Source organism: Bombina bombina, chromosome 5, assembly GCF_027579735.1.
Source record: "Bombina bombina isolate aBomBom1 chromosome 5, aBomBom1.pri, whole genome shotgun sequence".
In the NCBI taxonomy this organism is placed as follows: domain Eukaryota; kingdom Metazoa; phylum Chordata; class Amphibia; order Anura; family Bombinatoridae; genus Bombina; species Bombina bombina.
In genome coordinates, this window is record NC_069503.1 from 904,237,587 (window position 1) to 904,264,101 (window position 26,515).

General features: G+C 36.0%; 1 protein-coding gene across 1 annotated transcript in view; it reads right to left on the reverse strand.

Moving 5' to 3' along the window:
- Positions 1–26,515, reverse strand: part of TOX (thymocyte selection associated high mobility group box) — a 505,432-nt gene that overhangs the window by 81,536 nt on the left and 397,381 nt on the right. The window contains exon 5 of the mRNA XM_053715064.1: positions 14,065–14,295. Coding sequence (XP_053571039.1) covers positions 14,065–14,295 — 231 coding nt within the window. The remainder of the gene's footprint in view (positions 1–14,064; positions 14,296–26,515) is intronic.

Consider the following 26,515-nt stretch of genomic DNA (forward strand, 5'->3'; position numbering starts at 1 on the left):
ACAGATAATCTAAATAAAAGGATTAAAGAAATGCAAGAAAAATTCCGCAATAGAGGTTATCCCCAATATGTATTAGATAAATGCAGCAATAACCTTACCACTAATAAAGATCATAAGGAGAAGAACAAGAGAATGATTTTTACATCACAGTTTAGTGCCCATGGGAGGCAAATAGCTAAAATCATTAATAAACATTGGCCTATTTTACAGAGGTGTAATAATGACATTGTTGAATTTAAGGAGAGACCAATTATGGCCTATAAAAGGGTAAAGAATTTGAGGGACTACTTTGTGAAGTCTGACATAGGACCAGCTAAGCAGTTACAGCAGAGTCATTTAACTAAGAAGAATATAGGATGTTATCCTTGTTTAGGATGCATTAGTTGTAATTCAGTAATAAGGGGCAAAGAGTTTGTTCACCCTAGGAGTGGTAAAAGGTACACTATTAGGAATTTCTTCACTTGTGACACCACATATGCAATTTATTTAATTAAGTGTCCGTGTTCCCTCATCTATATTGGAGAGACGGTAAGAAAAGTGAAAGATAGGCTTAGCCAGCACCGCTCCAATATTAGATGTGGGAACAGGGAGGCACCTGTATCCAATCATTTCTTAGAGAAAGGACACAGTATCAGTCAGCTCCGATGGCAGGTTATAGACTATGTGGGTCCGCAGAGAATGGGTGGTGACCGTGAGAAAATATTGAAACAAAAAGAAATGCATTGGATTCATAGATTGGGATCATTAGTACCATATGGTATGAATAGGGACTTTGATTGGTGAGTCTTTTGGTGAAGAATAGGTTTAACTAAATTTGATTTATAATGGTATGTAGATATGTAGTACTGTCATCAGGGTTAGTTATCACTGCTTTAAATGTTGTAGGATAGTATGTCTGCTGTAAAAATGTTTAAACTATGTATCTTTAACAAAAAGTATCTTGTTGTAAATTGTATAAATTTTGAAGGCTTGAAGAGTAAGATATTTTGTGCAGCAGGTGGCGCTCAAGAGTAAAATGTATTGGCGCCAAGATAACTGTTTAAAAGAGCTACCTCTGAGTATTGTATGTATAGCATGATTAAGTGACAGTAGTCACGAAACGTCGCTCTATCTTTTGTCAATAAAGATACTTTTTAAGCAAATTGTGCTGTGGACATTCCCATGTTGCATATTGTTATAGTGGAATTGATAGGGGTTAATAAATTTATTATAGGTGGCGACGGTGTAGGGGGGGCAGGATAGGGGTTAATAAATTTATTATAGGTGGCGACGGTGTAGGGGAGGCAGGATAGGGGTTAATAGGTATAATGTAGGTGGCAGCGGTGTCCGGGAGCGGCGGTTTAGGGGTTAATACATTTATCAGAGTTGCGGCAGGGTCTAGGAGTGGCAGTTTAGGGGTTAATACATTTATCAGAGTTGCGGCAGGGTCTAGGAGCGGCGGTTTAGGGGTTAGTAACTTTATTTAGTTGCGGGGGGCACCGGTATAGGGGGTAGAACAGTGTAGTTAGTGTGAGTGCTTAGTGACAGGCTAGCAATAAAGCTGGGAAAAAGCAGAAGAGCAGCGAGATCGGATGAGTGATAACTCTCACAGTCCGCTGCTCATCGCCCCGCGGCTTTTTGACAGCTTTATTTGATAACTTAGGCAAATTTTTTCAGGTCAGCGGCGGCGATGTGAGGCGAGCTTATGCGGGCGTATTGGGCCGGCGAAGGCAGGAAAGTTGACACGTTGATAATTACCCCCCTATGTCTGAACTGTGCTGTAAAAAAATCTACCATACATCATGTAAATAAACTATCAAATCAGAATACAAAAAAAATCTCCCATAACTCCATAGTTTTTAGCTCATGCCTGATACTCATTTCACTAAATATAGCTTTCTCAAAGGTGGGAGCTCTTCCCATTGCTGATCCTCACCATATTGCTAAATACTCCTCTTAATTACCTTTTCGTCTGCTCTGAACTTTGTCTCTCAGTCCCTGAAATAACCTGAAAGGAATATTAAACAGTATGAGATTGTAATATAACATGTTTAATTATGTGTAGTTAAAATACTTTGCATTATGCTTTCAATATTCATTTTGTCCTCTTTTACTGTAATTTAACTATGAAAATTATTGGTTTTCCAAATGCTACTATCTATTAAATAATGGGTACTCCGATTTTTTTACTTTTTTTCCCCTTTGTATGTTTCCTTCTGATGAAAATTAGTAACAGATAGAAATCAGGAAATAAAAGAGTCTGTACAAACAAGGCTATGTGAAACATAGGATTATCTAAAAAGTTTTCCACACAGTCTTGTTTAAATAGAAAACTAGTTCAAACATAGTGGTGTCCACTACTTTATAGGAAGTAAAAAGTATTTTGTAGAAGCTAAACATTTACACTTATATTTTCTATACTTAAACAACTAATATAATTGTAAAAAGAAATCTACATATTATTCTAAGTCTAATCTTTGCTTGGAATACATCATTATGTCTAACTTGTATTTACTGTTTAACACATCTTTAATAATACACCATGGGGCCGAATTATCAAGTTCCGAATGGAGCTTGATACCCCTGTTTCCGCGCGAGTCTAAAGACCGCTGCTCTATAACTTGTCCGCCTCCTATGAGACTGTGGACATCAATCCTCCTGAACCTATATATGATCGGGCCGATTGACACCCCCTGCTAGCAGCCGATTGGCCATAAATCTGCAGAGGGCGGCATTGCACAAGCAGTTCACATGAACTGCTTGTGCAATGATAAATGCCGACAGCGTATGCTGTCGGTATTAACAATGTGCGGCGGACATGATACGCTATATTGTATCATGTCCGCTCGCACTTTCAGAAATCGGCCCCAATATCTCTCTTGCTGCCCCTGTTCTGTGAATCTCTCTATACTTCTCTGTCCAACAATTCCAATTCTTTTAACTAATAAAAGTAAAAAAGTCTATCTCCTACCTACCTAAATTCTGATACTTATGTTTAAGACCAACTGCCCTAGTAAACACATTTCAGGATACCCTTATATGCATTCTTCCTAAAGCTGTCATCCATCAAAATATTCTATTGCCATTTCTTTCTAACCGCTGACTGCTTCTGTAAACCAACACTTACATTTTGAGATTTATTGAGATAAAGGCTCTCAAATTTTTCTGTTTACTTCTGTATGGACAAAAGTAATTTTTTGTATCATTTGTTGCACCGTTGAAAAATTCAATAAAAGTTAACTCTGTTTTAAAACCACTATTTAAAGCCTATTTTCTAAAGATAGTTTAAATCTTTGAAGGGCACTACCTTTTTGGTAAGGCAAAGAGAAGTGGAATTAAACTGACAACATCATAACATCTACATTTTCTAGCAGTGGTTTTCTTAATGAATTCAGAGAGGAAGGTAAATGCTTAGATTCTCAAAGAGTATATTTAATAACAATCACTACTGTTTCTCCATTATAATAGTTTGTTCTATAATTTTATTAAGCCCATTTGCTAAAGCTTACATACATTTCCATTTTGAAGTAAAAAATACTCAACAAAATAACTGATTGGAGAGATTGGAGAGGTTATAGAGGCTTGGGAGGCCAACAAGGCTGTGTTTCAACCACATTCTTCCAAAGTTAAGTGAATTTGAGTTTCATACTATAATGATGTTTGTCCTAGAATGCAAGAATAAGATTTTGTTATTAGTCGAGAAGGTTGTCCAGAAGAGGTTTTGTTTTTGCTGCACCCACCTCAAGAGAGGATTTCTTTGGTTAAACACAGTACTGGAAGCAAAAAGCATGAGATTTTGTACAGGGAGTGCAGAATTATTAGGCAAATGAGTATTTTGACCACATCATCCTCTTTATGCATGTTGTCTTACTCCAAGCTGTATAGGCTTGAAAGCCTACTACCAATTAAGCATATTAGGTGATGTGCATCTCTGTAATGAGAAGGGGTGTGGTCTAATGACATCAACATCCTATATCAGGTGTGCATAATTATTAGGCAACTTCCTTTCCTTTGGCAAAATGGGTCAAAAGAAGGACTTGACAGGCTCAGAAAAGTAAAAAATAGTGAGATATCTTGCAGAGGGATGCAGCACTCTTAAAATTGCAAAGCTTCTGAAGCGTGATCATCGAACAATCAAGCGTTTCATTCAAAATAGTCAACAGGGTCGCAAGAAGCGTGTGGAAAAACCAAGGCAAGAAATAACTGCCCATGAACTGAGAAAAGTCAAGCGTGCAGCTGCCAAGATGCCACTTGCCACCAGTTTGGCCATATTTCAGAGCTGCAACATCACTGGAGTGCCCAAAAGCACAAGGTGTGCAATACTCAGAGACATGGCCAAGGTAAGAAAGGCTGAAAGACGACCACCACTGAACAAGACACACAAGCTGAAACGTCAAGACTGGGCCAAGAAATATCTCAAGACTGATTTTTCTAAGGTTTTATGGACTGATGAAATGAGATTGAGTCTTGATGGGCCAGATGGATGGGCCTGTGGCTGGATTGGTAAAGGGCAGAGAGCTCCAGTCCGACTCAGACGCCAGCAAGGTGGAGGTGGAGTACTGGTTTGGGCTGGTATCATCAAAGATGAGCTTGTGGGGCCTTTTCGGGTTGAGGATGGAGTCAAGCTCAACTCCCAGTCCTACTGCCTGTTTCTGGAAGACACCTTCTTCAAGCAGTGGTACAGGAAGAAGTCTGCATTCTTCAAGAAAAACATGATTTTCATGCAGGACAATGCTCCATCACACGCGTCCAAGTACTCCACAGCGTGTCTGGCAAGAAATGGTATAAAAGAAGAAAATCTAATGACATGGCCTCCTTGTTCACCTGATCTGAACCCCATTGAGAACCTGTGGTCCATCATCAAATGTGAGATTTACAAGGAGGGAAAACAGTACACCTCTCTGAACAGTGTTTGGGAGGCTGTGGTTGCTGCTGCACGCAATGTTGATGGTGAACAGATCAAAACACTGACAGAATCCATGGATGGCAGGCTTTTGAGTGTCCTTGCAAAGAAAGGTGGCTATATTGGTCACTGATTTGTTTTTGTTTTGTTTTTGAATGTCAGAAATGTATATTTGTGAATGTTGAGATGTTATATTGGTTTCACTGGTAAAAATAAATAATTGAAATGGGTATATATTTGTTTTTTGTTAAGTTCCCTGTATATATAATTTGCATATCTTATACCAGAGTTCTCTGTGCATTATTAACAATGTATACAGGGAGTGAAGAATTATTAGGCAAGTTGTATTTTTGAGGATTAATTTTATTATTGAACAACAACCATGTTCTCAATGAACCCAAAAAACTCATTAATATCAAAGCTAAATAGTTTTGGAAGTAGTTTTTAGTTTGTTTTTAGTTCTAGCTATTTTAGGGGGATATCTGTGTGTGCAGGTGACTATTACTGTGCATAATTATTAGGCAACTTAACAAAAAACAAATATATACCCATTTCAATTATTTATTTTTACCAGTGAAACCAATATAACATCTCAACATTCACAAATATACATTTCTGACGTTCAAAAACAAAACAAAAACAAATCAGTGACCAATATAGCCACCTTTCTTTGCAAGGACACTCAAAAGCCTGCCATCCATGGATTCTGTCAGTGTTTTGATCTGTTCACCATCAACATTGTGTGCAGCAGCAACCACAGCCTCCCAGACACTGTTCAGAGAGGTGTACTGTTTTCCCTCCTTGTAAATCTCACATTTGATGATGGACCACAGGTTCTCAATGGGGTTCAGATCAGGTGAACAAGGAGGCCATGTCATTAGATTTTCTTCTTTTATACCCTTTCTTGCCAGCCACGCTGTGGAGTACTTGGACGCGTGTGATGGAGCATTGTCCTGCATGAAAATCATGTTTTTCTTGAAGGATGCAGACTTCTTCCTGTACCACTGCTTGAAGAAGGTGTCTTCCAGAAACTGGCAGTAGGACTGGGAGTTGAGCTTGACTCCATCCTCAACCCGAAAAGGCCCCACAAGCTCATCTTTGATGATACCAGCCCAAACCAGTACTCCACCTCCACCTTGCTGGCGTCTGAGTCGGACTGGAGCTCTCTGCCCTTTACCAATCCAGCCACGGGCCCATCCATCTGGCCCATCAAGACTCACTCTCATTTCATCAGTCCATAAAACCTTAGAAAAATCAGTCTTGAGATATTTCTTGGCCCAGTCTTGACGTTTCAGCTTGTGTGTCTTGTTCAGTGGTGGTCGTCTTTCAGCCTTTCTTACTTTGGCCATGTCTCTGAGTATTGCACACCTTGTGCTTTTGGGCACTCCAGTGATGTTGCAGCTCTGAAATATGGCCAAACTGGTGGCAAGTGGCATCTTGGCAGCTGCACGCTTGACTTTTCTCAGTTCATGGGCAGTTATTTTGCGCCTTGGTTTTTCCACACGCTTCTTGCGACCCTGTTGACTATTTTGAATGAAACCCTTGATTGTTCGATGATCACGCTTCAGAAGCTTTGCAATTTTAAGAGTGCTGCATCCCTCTGCAAGATATCTCACTATTTTTGACTTTTCTGAGCCTGTCAAGTCCTTCTTTTGACCCATTTTGCCAAAGGAAAGGAAGTTGCCTAATAATTATGCACACCTGATATAGGGTGTTGATGTCATTAGACCACACCCCTTCTCATTACAGAGATGCACATCACCTAATATGCTTAATTGGTAGTAGGCTTTCGCGCCTATACAGCTTGGAGTAAGACAACATGCATAAAGAGGATGATGTGGTCAAAATACTCATTTGCCTAATAATTCTGCACTCCCTGTACAGAATATCTCTGGAGAAAATCAAGTGGGGATATATACCATAATTTTTGTTGCTCTTAATTAAAAATGAATGTATTATTGTTACCAACAAAATCTGAAAACAAAACTAAAGGTATATTTATTATTAATTTATTTTACAGAAAAATATGTTACTTATCTTTGATCAACCACATACACATGAGCTGCTACCTTATGGTTTAAATTATACAATTTTAAAAGTGATTACCATTATTGCAAAGTTCATTTGAATGCCCCTACCAAGAATCCCTAGCACTGGAAACTTTAAATGTTCAGGAAATCTGACAAAAAGCAGACCTTCTTACTGTCTGGAATATGTAAATGAACTCTACAAAGATTTGTTTTTTTACATAACCGTTAATATTTGGAAGTCAAAACTTAACCCTGAGCTATATTTGCATCCTTAATTTATACTCTCCTCATGTATTTGCAAGTTACTTTAAATTCAATGTCAAAATGTTTTACCACATTTTAATGTTTATAATAAAGTAAACTACTAACCTTTTATTAACCATAGATTAACATGTATGCATTGTATTAAATTGCATGTAGACTATGGGGTCTATTTAACAAGGGCCACTGCTCCTTAACTTATACGCCGCTTCTGAGGTGATGTATAGCAATCTGCCTGATTGCGTATGATCGGGCTGATTGACACCACCTGCTAGCGGCTTTGCACCAGCAATTTAACGAACTGCTGGTGCAATGATAAATGCCGACAGCGTATCCTTTCAGCATTTATCGATATGAGTCGGACATGGTTCGCTATAGCGAATCATGTCCATCCGCACAATGATAAATGAACCCCATTGACTAGACTTTGCTGGTTACTTGTTTTTTTCTTGTTTTCAATTTGTAGTTTGTTTTCAAAATATTGAATTAATACTAATTTCTGACACTTCTGGTTTAGAATAGTTTTTAAAGAAAAAAAATCCTAAAATCTGCAATATTTGGTTAGTTAACAATATTACTAGATACTAGAAAATCAGAGCCCCAAACAAAATATCTTCAAATGGACTGAATTATATCTGCCCTCAGAGTTTGATTATGTTTTAGTTTCTACTAATCTGTTAAAGTAAGAGCAGATGTGGGAGGTCAAGTAGCCTTACATTATGCCTGAAGAAACACATAAACATTTACAAAATTTGGGTTAGATCTTATGTAAGTCCACATAATCAGTCCACTATAAAGAGTATATTCCTCATAGTCACTACATTTTGGAGACTGAGTCATAATAAACAGACCAGATTTATCAAAGGACAGCACTCATGCAAGCTTGGAAATTATATTTATGAAGCAGCAGTTTCCTAAACCCTATCCATCACCTCAGAGATGGCAGATTAAATTCACCCTGGATTTATTTTACCACAGTGACTGGCAAGCCATGCTTTTGTAAGATTGATTTTTTAATCCCAGGTTCACTACTTGGGAACCTTGCCCATGCAGACACTGATAACTCTGCCCATATGTGTGGGTCAATAAATACTGGGGGTAAATGATGACTGGTGTCTGAAACCAGTTGTCTTATCCCATCATGATAATAATTATTATCAATTATTTGTATAGTGCCGCCAAATTCCCTAGCGCTTCATCTTCATCACATACCAGTTCTATAAACCATTAAACATAACTGTTACAACTCCAAAACACTTGAACCCTAACTGCTACTCATCTTACTCTCTTCCCATCAAAAATAAACATGAACATGAGATCCCATACCTGGCCACACTAACAGGAGGCTTAGCAGTTCAGCCGAGAGCACTAAGCATCCTGTTAATATGGTCAGAGACCTGGGAAGAAGAGCATCGGGTTAGCACACTCTCCAGAGCATGTTAGGGTAAGTATAAAGTCTTAAAAATCAATTTAAAGGAAACGAGAAAATACTGACAAATTTAATTTGTATTTTTTTGTTTTCTTTAAATTTTGTGGGTGCATTCATTCGAGAACGAAAATTTGAATTTCGTTATGAATGTACATTCATCCAAAAATGAAATATATATATATATATATATATATATATATATGTGTGTGTGTGTATATATATTTATATAGTCAATCTCAAGAAACCTCACGCTCAGCAAACTGTGTCTCAAGGTTCCCAAAGCAGGCAATTCAAGCAGGGAATTTGTAACCAAACAGCTTTTAATACATCAACAGATAGCCTGGTCCAGACGTTTTGGCTCCCACTGGAACCTTTTTCAATAGAGGCCTCCAGTTTGGTTACAAATTCCCTGCTTGAATTGCCTGCTTTGGGAACCTTGAGACGCAGTTTGCTGAGCGTGAGGTTTCTTGAGATTGACTGTACACTTTATATAGCAGAGCACCAGGGTGTTTATTTGATGGTGTGTGCTGTTTCTCTCCATGCTTCTTTATATATATATATATGTACGTATAGATATATATGTGTGGAATTTAGCTATTTATTCATCAGATAATCTGTTATAAAATGAAAGACCATCTGTTCAATAAATTCTCATTTCAATATGGACTTACAAAGTACATACAGGGAATCAAAGAAAAATGAAAAGCTTCCTGGTATTTTGCAAATTAATGAAACAATAAAATATTCCTGAAATGATACCATAGCTTCTGAAAAGATAGCTAAGGGGCAGCGTTGATAAGAGAGAGAGAAAAATGAGTCCAGATCTATGTTTAATGAATTTTATTCTTTCATTTTTTCTTATCCCTGAATTTTAAAACACATCAATAAAACACATCAATATGCATGCAAGATACTAAAAATCTGCACACTGAAATGCAATGGCCTCACACCCCACTCTTATTGGGTGAAAATACTCTCTACTGCTACATATGCTACATATGTTCAGATCATTTGCTTTAATGTTATTATTTCTGTTGTATATACATATGAGCTTTTTTTACACTTGTCATTAACATTTGTATTAAAAATACAAATGAGTAGTATCTAGATAATAGATGCATATCCAGATTTAGAGGAATAAATAAAATGACTGATTTTGCATCCCACCGACCCACCCAGTGAAAGTGGTGACAAGTGGCAATGCTGGCGATGTTTAGCTGACGTAGTGCTCCCCATTATATCCTATGGGAGATACAACGTCACTTGCTGGCACTTTTCGGGTTCGCCCCCTTTTTTAGAAAACATCAACAGACTGACGGGTTCTTTGAATATCAGGGCCTTAAGGAGGGAAAGATTTGTCTGCAGGTGGGAAAGCCTTTTTTCTGTAAACAGGAAATGCTTAAAATTTAAAAAGTTTTACGGTATTAGGAAGCAATCTAGCTATATCCTTGTCCATTGACTGATTCCTGTATCAGCCAATAAGGAAGTAAGTTACATTTCTGTTCTAGAAAATTCTGAACCCCCCCCAAAAAAATCATACTGCTGGCTTGTGGCAGTACCACAAGCTAGTGCTTTAATATTATTTAAGTTAAAGCTGTTGTCTATCTTCTCTTCTGCTGCCCTGATAACATTGCCAAAATAAATAAGGGGTTAATCATTTTTCATTAACAAATTAATAAAGTTTTGAAACTATCATTGAACCAAACAACTCCATGAACTAATACTGGAAGATTTTTTTTTCTCCATGATGAATTAATTTTTTTAACATATCTACTTGATAGGTCTAAACAATGCCACATTCCTAAATTTGACTGGGTAATATGCAATATACTTAGAACTGAAAAGAAAAAAAAAAAAAAAAAAAAAGCCAGCACATTTACATTCAATAAAAAATAATTAAAATACAAAGAAGGAGAGAAAAGTTGCTTTAAAGGGACAGTTTAACCAAAAACTTTCTCTCCTTTAAATTGTTCCCAATGATCCATTTTACTTGCGGGAATGTATTAAATGGTTTACAAATAGCTCATTAGCCTTGTACTGGCATTTAAAATATCTGACTTAGCTTGTAGTATCTCTACCTATACTGAAAGTTTCTATACCTAGGTATATGCTATTGATAAACTATGTAAACACAGCCAGCAAAAGAAATTACACTCATAGTGGGAGGTGGAAGAGATAAAGCTCTAAAATGTTAATTTTCAATTATTATTTCTAAGGATTGTACAGAGACAGAGATAAGAAAGGGAAGCAATTGAGTGATAGGATAACTAGATCTGATCTGTCAGCAAGCCAAGCCTATTTTGACGGGCTGTGGTTTCAAAGAGCAAATCCAGCTATTTCATTTGCAAAAAGTAGCATACATTTAAATGTTATCATACATTATATACACTGCAGCTGATATGCCATAAAAACATAAGAAGCGCAACTCTGATTCAATCACATTTATTGAGATAAAAGAGCACACAATACATGCTTACTTACTTGTAGTTGAGCAGATGAGTGTCCATAGTTTTGGATGAAACATAGGGGTGTGAATTGTGGAGTGACGTTCGCCCCATTTTAAACCCACTGTTGTGATCACGTGGACCGGGACATAAGCGGCTCAGAACGCCATGTAATAACAGGAACTGTTTACCTGACCAGCTTCGGAATTTCTACTACTAATAGCCACATAAAGGTACAGAACTAAGGTCCCACAAGGCAAATAATTCACAGGACTGTGAACTATGGACACTCATCAATCTATACCTCCAAATAAGTGAGCATGTATAGTGTGCTATTTTATCTCAATAAATGTGATTGAATAGGAGTTGCGATTCTTATGTTTTTATGAAAGATTTGACTTTGTTTGACACTGGAGTTACCTATGTTGATGTTTGAACTATGTTCCCTAAATCTCCGTGTTTACGGTTGGTTTAAGCTACCTACATTTGTTTTTCAGGGTTTTTGAGTGCATTACTTAATTTGTTACAAGCTGCCTACAAACTGTAGGTGGCAATGACTTCTAACTTCTCAAGGCTAATCTTGCTATATATATATGTTAGTATAATGTAAATTGTTTTGCAGTTATGACCATGGCTAGGCCAGATTGACTCCTCCAAATAAGGTATATTATGGGGAATTGGGGATTGAAAAACAATTGCAGTAAAATGGATTTAAATTTGTTTTAAAAACATTTAGACTTGGCTGATATGTTTTTCTATAGCAACGCGTCTTACATCTTGTAAGGTGTTTATTGTCTCTTTAATGTAAGAGTTGATTGGATAGACATGGTTGGATACCTGTAGAAGAAAGGTCCAAACCTAAAAATAACTAAGAAATGAATGCTGGGGTAGTTTTAAGCATACTGGGAGCAGCCCTATTACTAACAGTTCTGAAACTACATCTTAACATTTTAATCTGCTGATAACACTCAGAAAAGTGTTTCAATAATATTGCATATTGCTCTCTATGTTGTGTAAAAAGCATATTCCCCTTTAAGTGACCTTCGTTTTTCCTAGAATCCCTTATACAATCTTGGTTATTTATCAATCTATTATCTATTTATTTAATTTTTAACCTTCCTCTCTGGGTTTCTGACAGATATATTTGGATAATCCTCTCTTTTTTAATCTTTTTACCAAAATATTTGTTTCCTGATCCCGTGTAATGGCTCTACAGAAGTTATGTTTCCATCTAATGAACTGTCACTTTACTATTACATATACTTTAGATGTAAACAATATACATGTAATAATATGCCAACAACTGTTTTGTTTCCAACCAAGGTTAAATCTAGATATTTACTGTCTGGAATGTGTATAAAAGCTGAGACAAAAGAGATTACCTCCTTCCAAAAAATAAAATAAAAATTGAAATAATGGGGCCGAATTATCAAGCTCCGAATGGAACTTTAGGTCTCGGTTTCTAAAGACTGCTGCTTATTAACTTGTTTGCCTGCTCTGAGGCTGCGGACATCAATCCGCCCGATCCTATGCAATACTGATTGACACCCCCTGCTAGCGGCCGATTGGGTGCGAATCTGCTAGGGGCAGCATTGCACAAGCAGTTCACAAGAACTGCTTGTGCAATGACAAATGCCTACAGCGTATGCTGTCTGCATTTATCGATGTGTGGCGGACATTATACGCTACATCGTATCATGTCCGCTCGCACTTTCATATATTTGGTCCTATTGTCTTTAATGGTGTTTAATGGTGTTTAGGTCTCCAAATATGGGATGCTCCTCTCATTTAATCATACATAGCTTGGCACAGAAGAGGTAAATGCATGATGGTTATTGGAGATTACCTAACTTGATGACTTCCCATTAGTGTGACACTTTATACTGAGCCACAATAAACAGATACATAGGGCTTCATGTAAGAAATGCTGAGCAGACAAGGATGGACAATAGCAAACCTGTCTGCCCAAGGCTAGCGGGCAGTATTAAGCTGCTTGCATTTATCATTGCACAAGTGCCTGCTTGTGCAACACCAGTCCCCGTTTACGTGCGGCTATAAATCACCCCAGTCTGACAAGTCCGGGGGGATTGCAAACCACCAGCTCAGTGCTGGTGGATATGTTAGGAAGGTCTGGTGAGCTTGTATCCAAAGGACCTCCAAAGTTGCATCCGCAACATCTTAAATGGAGCCCATAGAATAAAAAAAAAGAAAAAACTTGCTGGAAGGAATAAAGTGGATAGACTTCATAATGTAGGAAAATCAGTGTTTAATGAATTTTCATGTTAAACACATTTATCCTTCTAGGTTTGAATATGATCAGATTAATTATGTTACTAGCTCACCTTACCACAAATGCACAAGGCAGAGAAAGGGACATTTAAAGTAATTCAATTCATAAAAAAATAAAAAAATCTTTCATCATTAAATTAGAATATCAATTTTATAAAATGCATAACATGACTGATGCACAGTTATATGTGTGTGAGTATAAGGAATATGATGTGGTAAAAAAAGAAATTGTAACCAATACATAATATATCTATATGTTCCCTGTTAAATAAAAAAATAAAAAATGTTTAGAATTTTGATAAAAATTAAATCTCAAAAATACAGCAGGGATTTTTTTCTTGTTACACAAAGCTGTATGCCCATGCTCTATAGTATATTTCCACAAATCTAAGGGTTGTAGTCCTATAGCAACACAGTGAGCATGAAAAAGGAAAATGTGTGAGATATTTTAAGACTTAAGTATTTCATTATATGATGATAGTAAAAAGAGAAAAAGAGCTGGCATCTTCACAATTCAATCTAACACAAAAGCATTTCCAAGAAAAAGTACTTAAATTCTAGGAAGCTAAAAATACAATAGACTGCATGACTGTGCAGGGAATAATACGGTCACTTTCTAAAATTAAAACTCATAGACAATATGCATTATTATCATCTCTCACAATACATTTTAGCATTTTTTTTAAATGTAGTTCTTTATGGAAGCATGACATACAAATGTGCATTTACCTGCTTTTGTTCCTCACCAAGTCCATCCCACATTGAAGCTACTATTTTTGAAACTTCTCCAAATGTTGCATTTGGATTTTGGCCTTTAATGGCTGCTTGAGTGTCACGGAAGAATAATGCATAGGCTGACACAGGTTTCTGGGGTTCATTTGGGTCCTTCTTTTTCTTCTTCTTTGGGGTTTTTGGCTTCTTTACCATGTCAGGGGCGGGTCGTTTCTCTGCTCCACTGGTCTGTAAAAAGTATAGGTATTTATATATTTATATATATTGTGTAGATATAAACAGATAATATATGATAGATAAATAGATAGATAGATAGATAGATAGATAGACAGACAGATGTGGATAGATAGATAGATAGATAGATAGATAGATACATAGATTGATACATAGATACATAGATACAAAGACCCACACTCTATGAAATTGGATAACATTTTCCTTCAGTATTTTTTTATTTATACATAGGTGACATTATGAGGTTAAATGTGTTGAGCTAAATGTGTTTGTGTGTGTCCAACTGTAAATATTAATATAAATGTAAATATTTCAATATTTTGCAATGGTCATTTGCATTTGGATTTTATTTGAATACGTTTAACTATATAACAAATTAATACGTTACTATGGAGCTGTCAGTAACAAGGGGAATAATTTATTATCAATCTTCTGTATTTAATCTCTTGTAATACAGAATCATTTCTTATATAGCTAAAGTATAGTCTTTACCATACAGGAGAATTATTTATAGCCACAACTAATAATCCAAATGACTTTAGTTATTTAAATCATGCTCTGTTTATTGCATTGGATCAATGAGAATAAATTCGCTAGTATTATTTTATGAAAAGTGTACATTGACCCAAAGTATATTAACAAAATTTGAAAGATTTGTGGCAGCTGTAGCAATAATGGAAGATACAGTTTACAAAATGTAATTGTTTTCCTGTAATATTGGCAATATATATTTTTATTTTTCCATGTGGGAACAATTTGAGGGCACAAATTATCTTAAAATAGGGGCAAATTATATGGAAATAAGAAAGAAAACGAAAACAAGGACATATGTAGGTTCAGTTTACAGTGCCTGAAGGAAAAATGTATAAAGTTATGACATAGCCATGTTAAAAACTCTTACAAATAAGTACCTTACAATAAACATTAATCTTAATTTAAAAAAAAAAAAATGAGATCTGGCACATTGCTATAGCAATATAGATTTATTTGTATTCTAGGAATTGAAATAGAAATTATATCATAGGGCACAAAAATATACAAAGTTATAAAAACTTTTAAAGGACCATTAATTACAGTAAAATTGCATAATTAAAGGGACAGTCTACTTGAAAATGTTAAAAAAAATTACATAAATCCTTTATTACACATTCCCCAGTTTGGTATTACCAACAGTGTTATATTAATACACTTTTTACCTCCGTGTTTACCTGGTATTTAATGGGACAGTCTATTTGAAAATTTTTATTGTTTAAAAAAAAAAGATAATCCCTTTATTTACCATTCCCCAGTTTTGCATTACCTACACTGTTATATTAATACACCTTTTACCTCTGTGGTTACATTGTATCTAAGCCTATGCAGACTGCTTATTGGTTCTATTGACATATTTACATTCGAGCCAATCAGTGCTGACTCATAAATAACTCCACGGGGGTGAGCACAATGTTATCTATATGACACATATGAATTTACACTGTCTAACTGTGCAGTGAGATAAGAGGAGGATATTTAGTAAACAGGAGATTGCAACTCATGTAGGGATCACCTGCTAACTTGTGGGGAAGGAGGTCACTCTTATGAAAAGAGTATATGCTACTCTTTTATAAGTAGTGTGTTTTGTATCTTTGGTATATGAAGCCTTGGAGCTATTGTCCCTACTACAGGGCTAGATTACAAGTGGCGTGCTAATGTTAGCACAGGACATGATATCTCAACCATCCTAACTAAAGCACATATTACAAATTGAAAGTAAAAGGTTGTGCTTAAATGCAAACACAAACTGCGCTAGAAGTATTAGTGCGACTGGAGACCTAGCATACATTGTAAGAGTTTAAAAAATTTTTGCAAAACACATTAAAAGCAAATTAAAATAAACTATTACATTATATAAATAAATATTGATGAAAATATTTTATAAAGGTTAAAAGGGATTCTGGTATATAGCAAGGTATTTAACTGGAAAGGGCTATTATGTATATATATATATATATATATATATATATATATATGTATGTATGTCTAAATCTGTGTATGTATAAATGTGTATATGTGTCGTGTGTATACATATCTATGTGTTTATATGTGTAAATATGTATGCGCATATATACATACATATAAACACAAATATACACATGTATACACAAATATAAATATATATATATATATATATATATATATTCACTTCTGTGCCTTTCCAGTTAAATACCTTAAAACATGCAATATAATTTTCAATCAATTTTTATATGTATACTTTACATTCCATTGTTCTTCACAAAAAAAAACTCTTTATTTTAGTGCACATCGGTCTTTAGAGCACCACTAGTAATCTGGCCCACAATCAATATAGTGATCACTTAAAAATTGCACGCGTTCCAATCTTTCAAAAATTGAGTTTTAAGAAATCTGTCTGTTCTATGGAGGGGGGACTGGAGCTCTAAAAAGGCCCTCCCTCACTTATTAAAAACCTCCATTTTACTTAGGCAGGTGATGTTTTGCAAATTAGAGAAGTATATCTAAATAGGGTAGCTGCTGATTGGTGGCTACACATAAATGCCTCATGTGATTGGCTCACTCATGTGAATTGCTATTCCTTTAACAAAGGATATCTAAAGAATGAAGCAAATTAGCTAAAATAAGTAAATTGAAATGTTGTTTAAAATTGTATTCTCTATTTGAATCATGAAAGACAAATTTTGGGTTTCATGTCACTATAAGGTAGACTAAATCTTATAGCTGCTTATGTGGTATAAAGGTTTTTTTTACAGTTAGCTGAAAAAGGAAACTGTCAATAAGTAACGCCTCCTATTTAAATAATGGCTACAAAATAATTTGTGCACATTTTTTGTGTTATTCCATGTAAATTAAAAACTATAATTTAATCAATAATTAAAAAATCTACAAAAATATTTAAGACTACCAAAAAAGATGAAAAAATATAAAGAATGTGTTTCTAACACTAATATACTATTGTGCTAATGTCCTTGTTATGATATTTAGAACCCCTGGCCTTTTAACAAACAAAAACTGAAGAACTCTGAATCTGACTAAAGCAAAAATAACTATATGAAATAATCAGATATTGGATTTATCCAATTGGATATTAACAGAAAATGTTGCCATAACTTTGGAGATGAATAACTCTTGCTTCTATGTAATGGACTTCTCACACTTAATAAATACAAGTTATACAATAATTATTTATTGATATATGTTGATTTTGGATAATTGAAAAAATACAGTTTATACTACAAAGAAAATGTTTGGAAATTTAAAGGGACAGTTTACACTTTTGTTATCTTAAAGTCTTACCTTAGATTAAAGGGAGAGTTTACAAAAAAAAATCTACCATTTAATTTCTTCCTACGGATCCACTTTACCGGCTGGAGTGTATTAAATCAGCTAAATCATATACACAAATAAGTCTTAAAAAGCAAATCTCATACATTTTATACCCTGCAGCTGGTAAATAAAGTAATTGGAAACACATAGTAACATAGTAACATAATGGATGAGGTTGAAAAAAGACAGAAGTCCATCGAGTTCAACCTATACAAATCTAAAATATATACAAAAAGCTCCAATTAAGCTTAAATAATCCCACTAAAAGGTGACCCTTTTAATGCTAGCAATCATATCCATGAATTTTGTTTATAGACAGAAATGTATCCAAATATTTTTTTAAATGTATCTAGGGTATTGGCATTCACTACCTCCTTTGGTAATGAGTTCCACAATTTTATTGCTCTTACAGTGAAAAAAACGTTTCCGTTGCAGGAGATTAAATCTCCTTTCCTCCAACCTTAAATTGTGACCTCTGGTCACAAACAATTTTCTTGGAATAAACAGCACTTCTGCCATCTCTGTATATGGGCCTTGAATATATTTATATAAAGTAATCATGTCACCTCTTAAGCGCATTTTTTCTAAAGAAAACAGACCAAGTTTGGCTAGCCTCTCCACATAGGTTAAATTCTCCAATCCCCTTATTAGCTTTGTGGCCCTTCTCTGAACTTTTTCTAGTTCTGCAATATATTTTTTTGTGATTCGTCCACAGAACTGCACTCCATGCTAGAGGTGAGGTCTTACCAGGGCTTTATATAGTGACAGAATTATGCTTTCCTCCCTTGAGTCAATGCTTCTTTTAATACATACTAGTATCTTATTAGCCTTTGAAGCTGCTACCCTGCATTGCTCACCCATCTTTAGCTTGTTATCTATTACAACCCCCAAATCCCTTTCCTCCTGTGTTTGGCTAAATCTTGTCCCATTTAAATAATACGTTGCCTGCTTATTTTTACTTCCAAAATGTAGAACCTTGCATTTTCTCATATTAAATCTCATTTTCCATTTACCTGCCCATACTTCTAATTTTTGCAAGTCCCTTTGTAACGAAAGTTCATCCTGCTCTGACCTAATGACCTTACTTAACTTAGTATCATCTGCAAAATTAGAGATGTCGCTATTTAATCCTAGCTCCAAGTCATTTATAAAAATATTAAAAAGAATAGGGCCCAGCACTGATCCCTGGAGTACTCCACTGATTAACTCTGTCCAATCTGAGAATGATCAATTTACTACTACTCATTGCTCCCTATCTTTTATCCAGTTATTTATCCACAAACTAACATTTTCAGCTATTCCCAGTCCCTTAATTTTGTGCATTAATCTCTCATGTGGCACTGTATCAAACGCCTTTGCAAAATCTAAGTATATCACATCAACTGATTCCCCTTTATCTATATTTTTACTTACTTCCTCATAGAATCTAATTAGATTAATTTCACATGATCTATTTCTCATAAAACCATGCTGATTAGAACTCATAATCTTGTTTGCACGAATATGCTCATCAATTTAATCCCTTATAATCCCGTCAAATATCTTCCCCACTATTGATGTCAGACTAACTGGATCATCCCTACTTCCCTTTTTTGAAGAGTGGCACCACATCAGCTTTACGCCAATCCTTGTGTACCATGCCTGAGGATAATGAGATAAAGTTCCCTCAACACCCTTGGGTGTATTCCATCTGGGCCTGGAGTTTATTTACCTTAATAGTATCCAATTTGTTCCTGATATCCTCTATACATAACCCAATAATTGTATGGACTGGCATGTCCTATTTTGTTCCAAAGTATCATCCAATGGTTCCTCTCTTGTGTATACTGAAGAAAAAAACTGGTTTGGTATCTGGTTTGGTATCTCAGCCTTCTCCCTGTCACTGTTAATCATGCTACCCTCCCCGCATGTTAATGTGTACCTATATTGTCTTTCTTAAATTTTTTGCTATTTATGTACTTAAAGAATCGTTTAGGGTTAGATTTAGAATCCTTTGCAATTAATTTTTCATTTTCAATTTTGGCTAATTTGATTGCTTTTTTGCATGCTTTGTTACATTCCTTATAAATATGGAATTTTGAGTCTTTACTATTTTCTTTGAATAATTTAAATGCCCTACGTTTTTTCCTAATATCTCTTAACACATTAATATTCAGCCACATTGGATTGGATTTTTTCATTTGTATTTTTATAACCATATGGTATTTGTTGATATGTATATTTATTTAACAAAGTTTTAAATGTTATCCATTTAGCCTCTGTATTTTTATTAGAGAATACATTAGGGAAAAATAATTTTATGGTATACTGTTCCTTTAAGCTGCAAATAGCCTCCTGCACCCTTTTGCAGCAGGCACGGTAACAAAGTTATTTTAAAATTAATAGTGTTTGTGGCCAGTATGAAATGGCTGCCAAGTTCAGCGGCTGCATATGGCCTCCAATCACAAAAGGCTCACTAGTTGGATTCAACAGAAAGTCAATGCTATTCAGCAGAGTTCCTAGATGCAGCCCAGATTGTGATGTCATCAGTGGGCAGAGCTTGGCAGCCATTTCAAACTGTCCAGAAACACTATTCATTTTAAAATAACTTTTACTGCTCCTGCTGCATGATATACAATGGGGTGCAGGAGGCTATTTGCAGACTTTAAGATGACTAAGGTGTAGACTTTCCCTTTAATAACTCTCTTACAGATGTGTAATTTTAACTAGTATACAGAGTTATATAGCTAATGTGTATTCATTCAAACTAGTTTCCATATACAAGAACCAAATACCTGTGTCTAATTAAACTGTACCCCAGCATAGGCTGATTTAGAAATATAGAAACATACGGCTAGATTACAAGTTGTGCATTAGGGTTAAAAAGCAGCGAGGTCCCAACGCTGCTTTTTAACGCCTGCTGGTATTAAGAGTCTTGAAATGACAGGCTCACCACTCACTTTTTTGGCCAGACTCGAAAATACCGCAAATCCACTTACGTCAATTGCATATCCTATATTTTCAATGGGACTTGCATAATGCCGGAATTACGAGTCTTCCAAAAAGTGAGCGGTAGACCCTCTCCTGTCAAGCCTGGTACTGAATTTAAAAGTCAGTAGTTAAGAGTTTCATGGACTAACGCCGTAACATAAAACTCTTAACTAAAGTGCTAAAAAGTACACTAACACCCATAAACTACCTATTAACCCCTAAACCGAGGCCCCTCCACATCGCAAACACTAAAATAAATTTTTTAACCCCTAACATCCCGAACCGGACATCGCCGCCAGTATAAAAAATATATTAACCCCTAAACCGTCGCACTCCCGCATCGCAAACACTAGTTAAATATTATTAACCGCTAATCTGTCGTCCCTAATATCGCCACCACCTACCTACATTTATTAACCCCTAATCTACCGCCCCCAACGTCGCCGCAACTATATTAAATTTATTAACCCCTAAATCTAAGTCTAAGTCCCCCTAACTTAAATATAATTTAAATAAATCTAAATAAAATAACTATCATTAACTAAATTATTCATATTTAAACTAAATACTTACCTATAAAATAAACCCTAAACTAGCTACAATATAACTAATAGTTACATTGTAGCTAGCTTAGGATTTATTTCTATTTTACAGGCAACTTTGTATTTATTTTAACTAGGTACAATAGTTATTAACTATTTAATAGCTACTTAGTTAAAATAAAGTCAAATTTACCTGTAAAATAAAACCTAACCTAAGTTACAATTACACCTAACACTACACTACAATTAAATAAATTCCCTAAACAAAAATACAATTAAATACAATTAAATATAATTTTTCTAAACTATGAAAAACCCCCCACTAAATTACATAAAATAATTACAAGTTTTTTACACTAATTACACCTAATCTAACCCCCCTAATAAAATAAAAAAGCCCCCCAAAATAAAAAAAGCCCTACCCTATACTAAATTACAAATAGCCCTTAAAAGGGCCTTTTGCGGGGCATTGCCCCAAAGTAATCAGCTATTTTACCTGAAAAAAAAGTACAATACCCCCCCAACATTAAAACCCACCACCCACACACCCAACCCTACTCTAAAACCCACCCAATCCCCCCTTAATAAAACCTAACACTAACCCCTTGAAGATCACCCTACCTTGAGAAGTCTTCACCAAACCGGGCCAAAGTCATCAACGAAGCCGGGCGAAGTGGTCCTCCAGACGGGCAGAAGTCTTCATCCAAGCTGGGCAGAAGAGGTCCTCCAGACGGGCAGAAGTCTTCATCCTTCATCTTCTGTCTTCATCCATCCGGCACGGAGAGGCTCCATCTTCAAGACATCCGACACGGAGCATCCTCTTCAAACGACGTCCAACTGAAGAATGAAGGTTCCTTTAAATGACGTCATCCAAGATAGAATTCTATCAGCCAATCAAAATTAAGGTGGAAAAAATCCTATTGGCTGTTCAATCCTATTGGCTGATCCAATCAGCCAATAGGATTAAGCTGGCATTCTATTGGCTGATTGGATCAGCAATTAGAATGTGAGCTCAATCCTATTGGCTGATTGCATCAGCCAATAAGATTTTTTTCTACCTTAATTCCGAATGACTGATAGAATTCTATTAGCCAATCGGAATGGAAGGGATGCCATCTTGGATGACGTCATTTAAAGGAACCTTCATTCTTCAGTTGGACGTCGTTTGAAGAGGATGCTCCGCGTCGGATGTCTTGAAGATGGAGCTGCTCCACGCCGGATGGATGAAGATAGAAGATGCCGCCTGGATGAAGACTTCTGCCTGTCTGGAGGACCTCTTTTGCCCGGCTTGGATGAAGACTTCTGCCCGTCTGGAGGACCACTTCACCCTGGCTTCGTTGATGACTTCAGCCCGGTTGGGTGAAGACTTCTCAAGGTAGGGTGATCTTCAAGGGGTTAGTGTTAGGTTTTATTAAGGGGGGATTGGGTGGGTTTTAGAGTAGGGTTGGGTGTGTGGGTGGTGGGTTTTAATGTTGGGGAGGGTATTGTACTTTTTTTTACAGGTAAAAGAGCCGATTACTTTGGGGCAATGCCCCTCAAAATGCCCTTTTAAGGGCTATTTGTAATTTAGTATAGGGTAAGGCTTTTTATTATTTTGGGGCGCTTTTTTATTTTATTAGGGGGATTAGATTATGTGTAATTAGTTTAAAAAACTTGTAATCATTTTATTATTTTATGTAATTTAGTGTTTGTTTTTTTACGTACTTTAGATAATTTTATTTAATTGTAATTAATTGTATTTAGTTTAGGTCATTAATTTAATTATAGTGTAGTGTTAGGTGTAATTGTAACTTAGTTAAGGTTTATTTTACAGGTAAATTTGTATTTATTTTAACTAGGTAGCTATTAAATAGTTAATAACTATTTAATAACTATGGTACCTAGTTAACATAAATACAAAGTTGCCTGTAAAATAAAAATAAATCCTAAGATAGTGACAATGTAACTATTAGTTATATTGTAGCTATCTTAGGGTTTATTTTATAGGTAAGTATTTAGTTTTAAATATGAATAATTTAGGTAATTATAGTAATTTTATTTAGATTTATTTAAATTATATTTAAGTTAGAGGGTGTTAGGGTTAGGGTTAGACTTAGGTTTAGGGGTTAAGAACTTTAATATAGTGGGGGCGACATTGGGGGCAGCAGATTAGGGGTTAATAAGTGTAGGTAGGTTGTGGCAACATTGGGGGTGGCAGATTAGGAGTTAATAAATATAATGTAGGTGTCGTCGATGTTGAGGGCAGCAGATTAGGGGTTAATAAGTATAATGTAAGTGGCGGCGGTGTCCGGAGTGGCAGATTAGGGGTTAATAATATAATGCAGGTGTCGGCAATGTCGGGGACGGCAGATTAGGGGTTAATAAGTGTTAGATTAGGGGTGTTTAGACTCGGGGTTCATGTTAGGGTGTTAGGTGTAGACATAAAATGTATTTCCCCATAGGAATCAATGGGGCTGTGTTAGGAGCTTTACGCTGCTTTTTTGCAGGTGTTAAGTTTTTTAACTTAACGTAAGCAGCGCTGGTATTGAGGTGATATGTGGAGCAAAATTTTGCTCTCCGCTCACTTTTCTGCGGCTAACGCCGGGTTTGTAAAAACCCGTAATACCAGCGTTGTCTGTAGGTGAGCGGTGAGGGAAAACTGCTCATTAGCACCGCACAGCATTACAGACAAAACTCGTAATCTAGGCGATAGATTTTGATGGCAGATAAGAGCCATAGGCCCAGTAAGTTTGCCTGTTATTTCCCAAAAGTATAAATCAAGTTTGTAGGATAGCCTTTTGCTTTTACCAGGCATTCTTAAAGTCCCCCACGGTGTTTGTCATTCAAACCTTTTGTGGAAATTTATACCACGAATCAATCAACCTTTCTGTAAAGAAGTGCTTCTGCAAATTATTCCTGAATATACTTCCCTTCAGCTTGAGATCATGACCCCTTGTTTTTTAATATTTATTTTTATGAAAAATACTCACAGCCTTAGCTTTACTAAGCCCTTGCTATCATATCACCCCTTTCCCTTCTCTCCTCTAAGATATACATATTCAGGTCATTGAGCCTCTCCTGGTACATTTTATTTTTTAGACCATTTACAATTTTGGTAGTCCTCCTTTGCATAGATTCCAGTTTGTTTGTACCCTTCTGGAAATATGGTCTCCAGAACTACAAACAATACTCAAGATAAGGCCTAACTAATGATCTATAAAGTGGCATAAGAACCTTATTATGTCTGCTGCAAATACCTCTACCAATACATCCAAGTATTCTACTGGCCTTACTCACTGCAATACTATATTGTTTACTAAATTTTAAATCATATGAAATAATAATTCCTAAGTCCCGTTCCTCATTTCTAACAGTCAGTAATGTGTCATTGAGTCTGTAATTAACATTTGGATCTATACTGTTACACATTTTTGTATCATCTGCAAATGGACATTCTTTCCCCTGTAGCCCTTTGCGGATATCTCTGATAAATATGTTAAACAAAACAGGCCCCAGAACTGACCCCTGAGGAACACCCAAAAGTTGACCAAGGAGCTACTGAACAACTCATATGTACCTGGAAAATGTTGCTATCACTGAAGCACATGAAAAATGTGTACACACTAATCAATGGCCCTATATGCTCTAGGTCAGTCTAGAGTATAAATTATATAGATTTTAAGATCTGCAGATTAGGGCTCTCCTTCATCCATTACATTGTCAAGTCTAAGGCCTGGTGATCAAAAACTTGCCACCATGGAGAGAAATCACACAAAACCTTTGGGATTTTTATAGGCCTTATATTGTAATATAGAAGTCTCTTCTTTACATAATGAATCCTGCATAGTGAGATAAACATCTATCAATGTAAAATTTGTGTTTCTAAAATCATTTGAGAGACCTTGCTGTACTGACAAGACTTCTTAGATCATCTTGTCTGAGAGGAGAACTTTAGAGCATTGGGCCCTAATTGTACTGAACTGTGTACCCACATGATTGTGTATTCACACACTGTAAAATATGGTGACAAATGATCATCAATAATAATAAAAAATAATAATATACATATATAATATATGATAACATACATTTATAGAAGAGACAAGTTTAAAACAATTATCTTGGAGCAAAACAGCCTTGCTGTCATGATCCAGCTCAGACTGGAACCTGGGACCTGTTTCTACATCAGCTACATTTGTATTTCAACCTGCTGACTTACCTCATCACCACCAGATGGCATGTTCACAGGCTAAGGTTTTTGGAAATTCTATTTGCTGCAACTTTGGCTGCCTAGCTTCACCTGCCAACCAGTTGAATTCAATCATCAAATCATCAGCCTACTATATTCGGAAGGTTTGGTCTCAGTTCTGGGCCTTGTCATTCAGTGTTGCACTCTGACAGAGCCTCTGTTTTTAGACTCCTGTTTGTATGCAGATTTGTTGGATTTCCTGGTGACTGACTACTGCTTTGTTTTGAGACTACTCTTCTGGATTGTCCCTTGGCCCTGTGTTTCATTTCTGGACTGATCCCCTGGCATCTCACTTTGGCTGGTTCACTGATATTTCCTAAGGACTGCCCCAGCATCTCTACATATCCTGCCTGCTACTGAAAAGTTTCCTGTCTACATATCCTGCCTGTTATTACAAAGTTACCTGTTTACAGCATCTCTACATATCCTGCCTGCTACTGCAAAGTTAACTGTCTACAGCATATCTATGTATCCGGCCTGTTATTACAAAGTTACCTGTTTACATCATCTCTACTTATCCTGCCTACTTCTGCAAAGTTTCCTGTCTTACAATATATTTACGTATCCTACCTGTCATTACAAAGTTACATGTTTACAGCATATATACGTATCCTGCCTGTCATTACAGTTACCTGTTTACAGCATATCTAAATATCCTACCTGCTACTGCAGGCTTTCCTGTCTATAGCATATCTATGTACCTTGTCTGCTACTGCTGACTTTCCTGTCTACAGCATATCTACGTATCCTACTTGCCAAGACTACAGCTTATTTACTTTTTTACCTACTTTGAAACTGTCTGAACTGTTACCTTGTATACTTGTCTGTACAGAGACTTTGCCTTTCATCTAGTCTGCATCTCTCTGCATTGCTAATTAATCTGATCAATAAAACCTTTACCTTTATTGCTAGAATCCTTGTACTAGTTCCATCAGGGCCGCCACTAGAAATTTTAACCATTGATCAGGCCCCCCCCCCTTTGACATGTGCAATTTTTGACCAAGTGACTAAAACGTATATGAACTTTATTCTTAAGTGTAGTCAAACTTGGAAATGTTGTAAAGGTAGTAACACACAAACACAGAAACACACAGACACACATAAGGATTCACATATAGACACTAGCAGACATGCA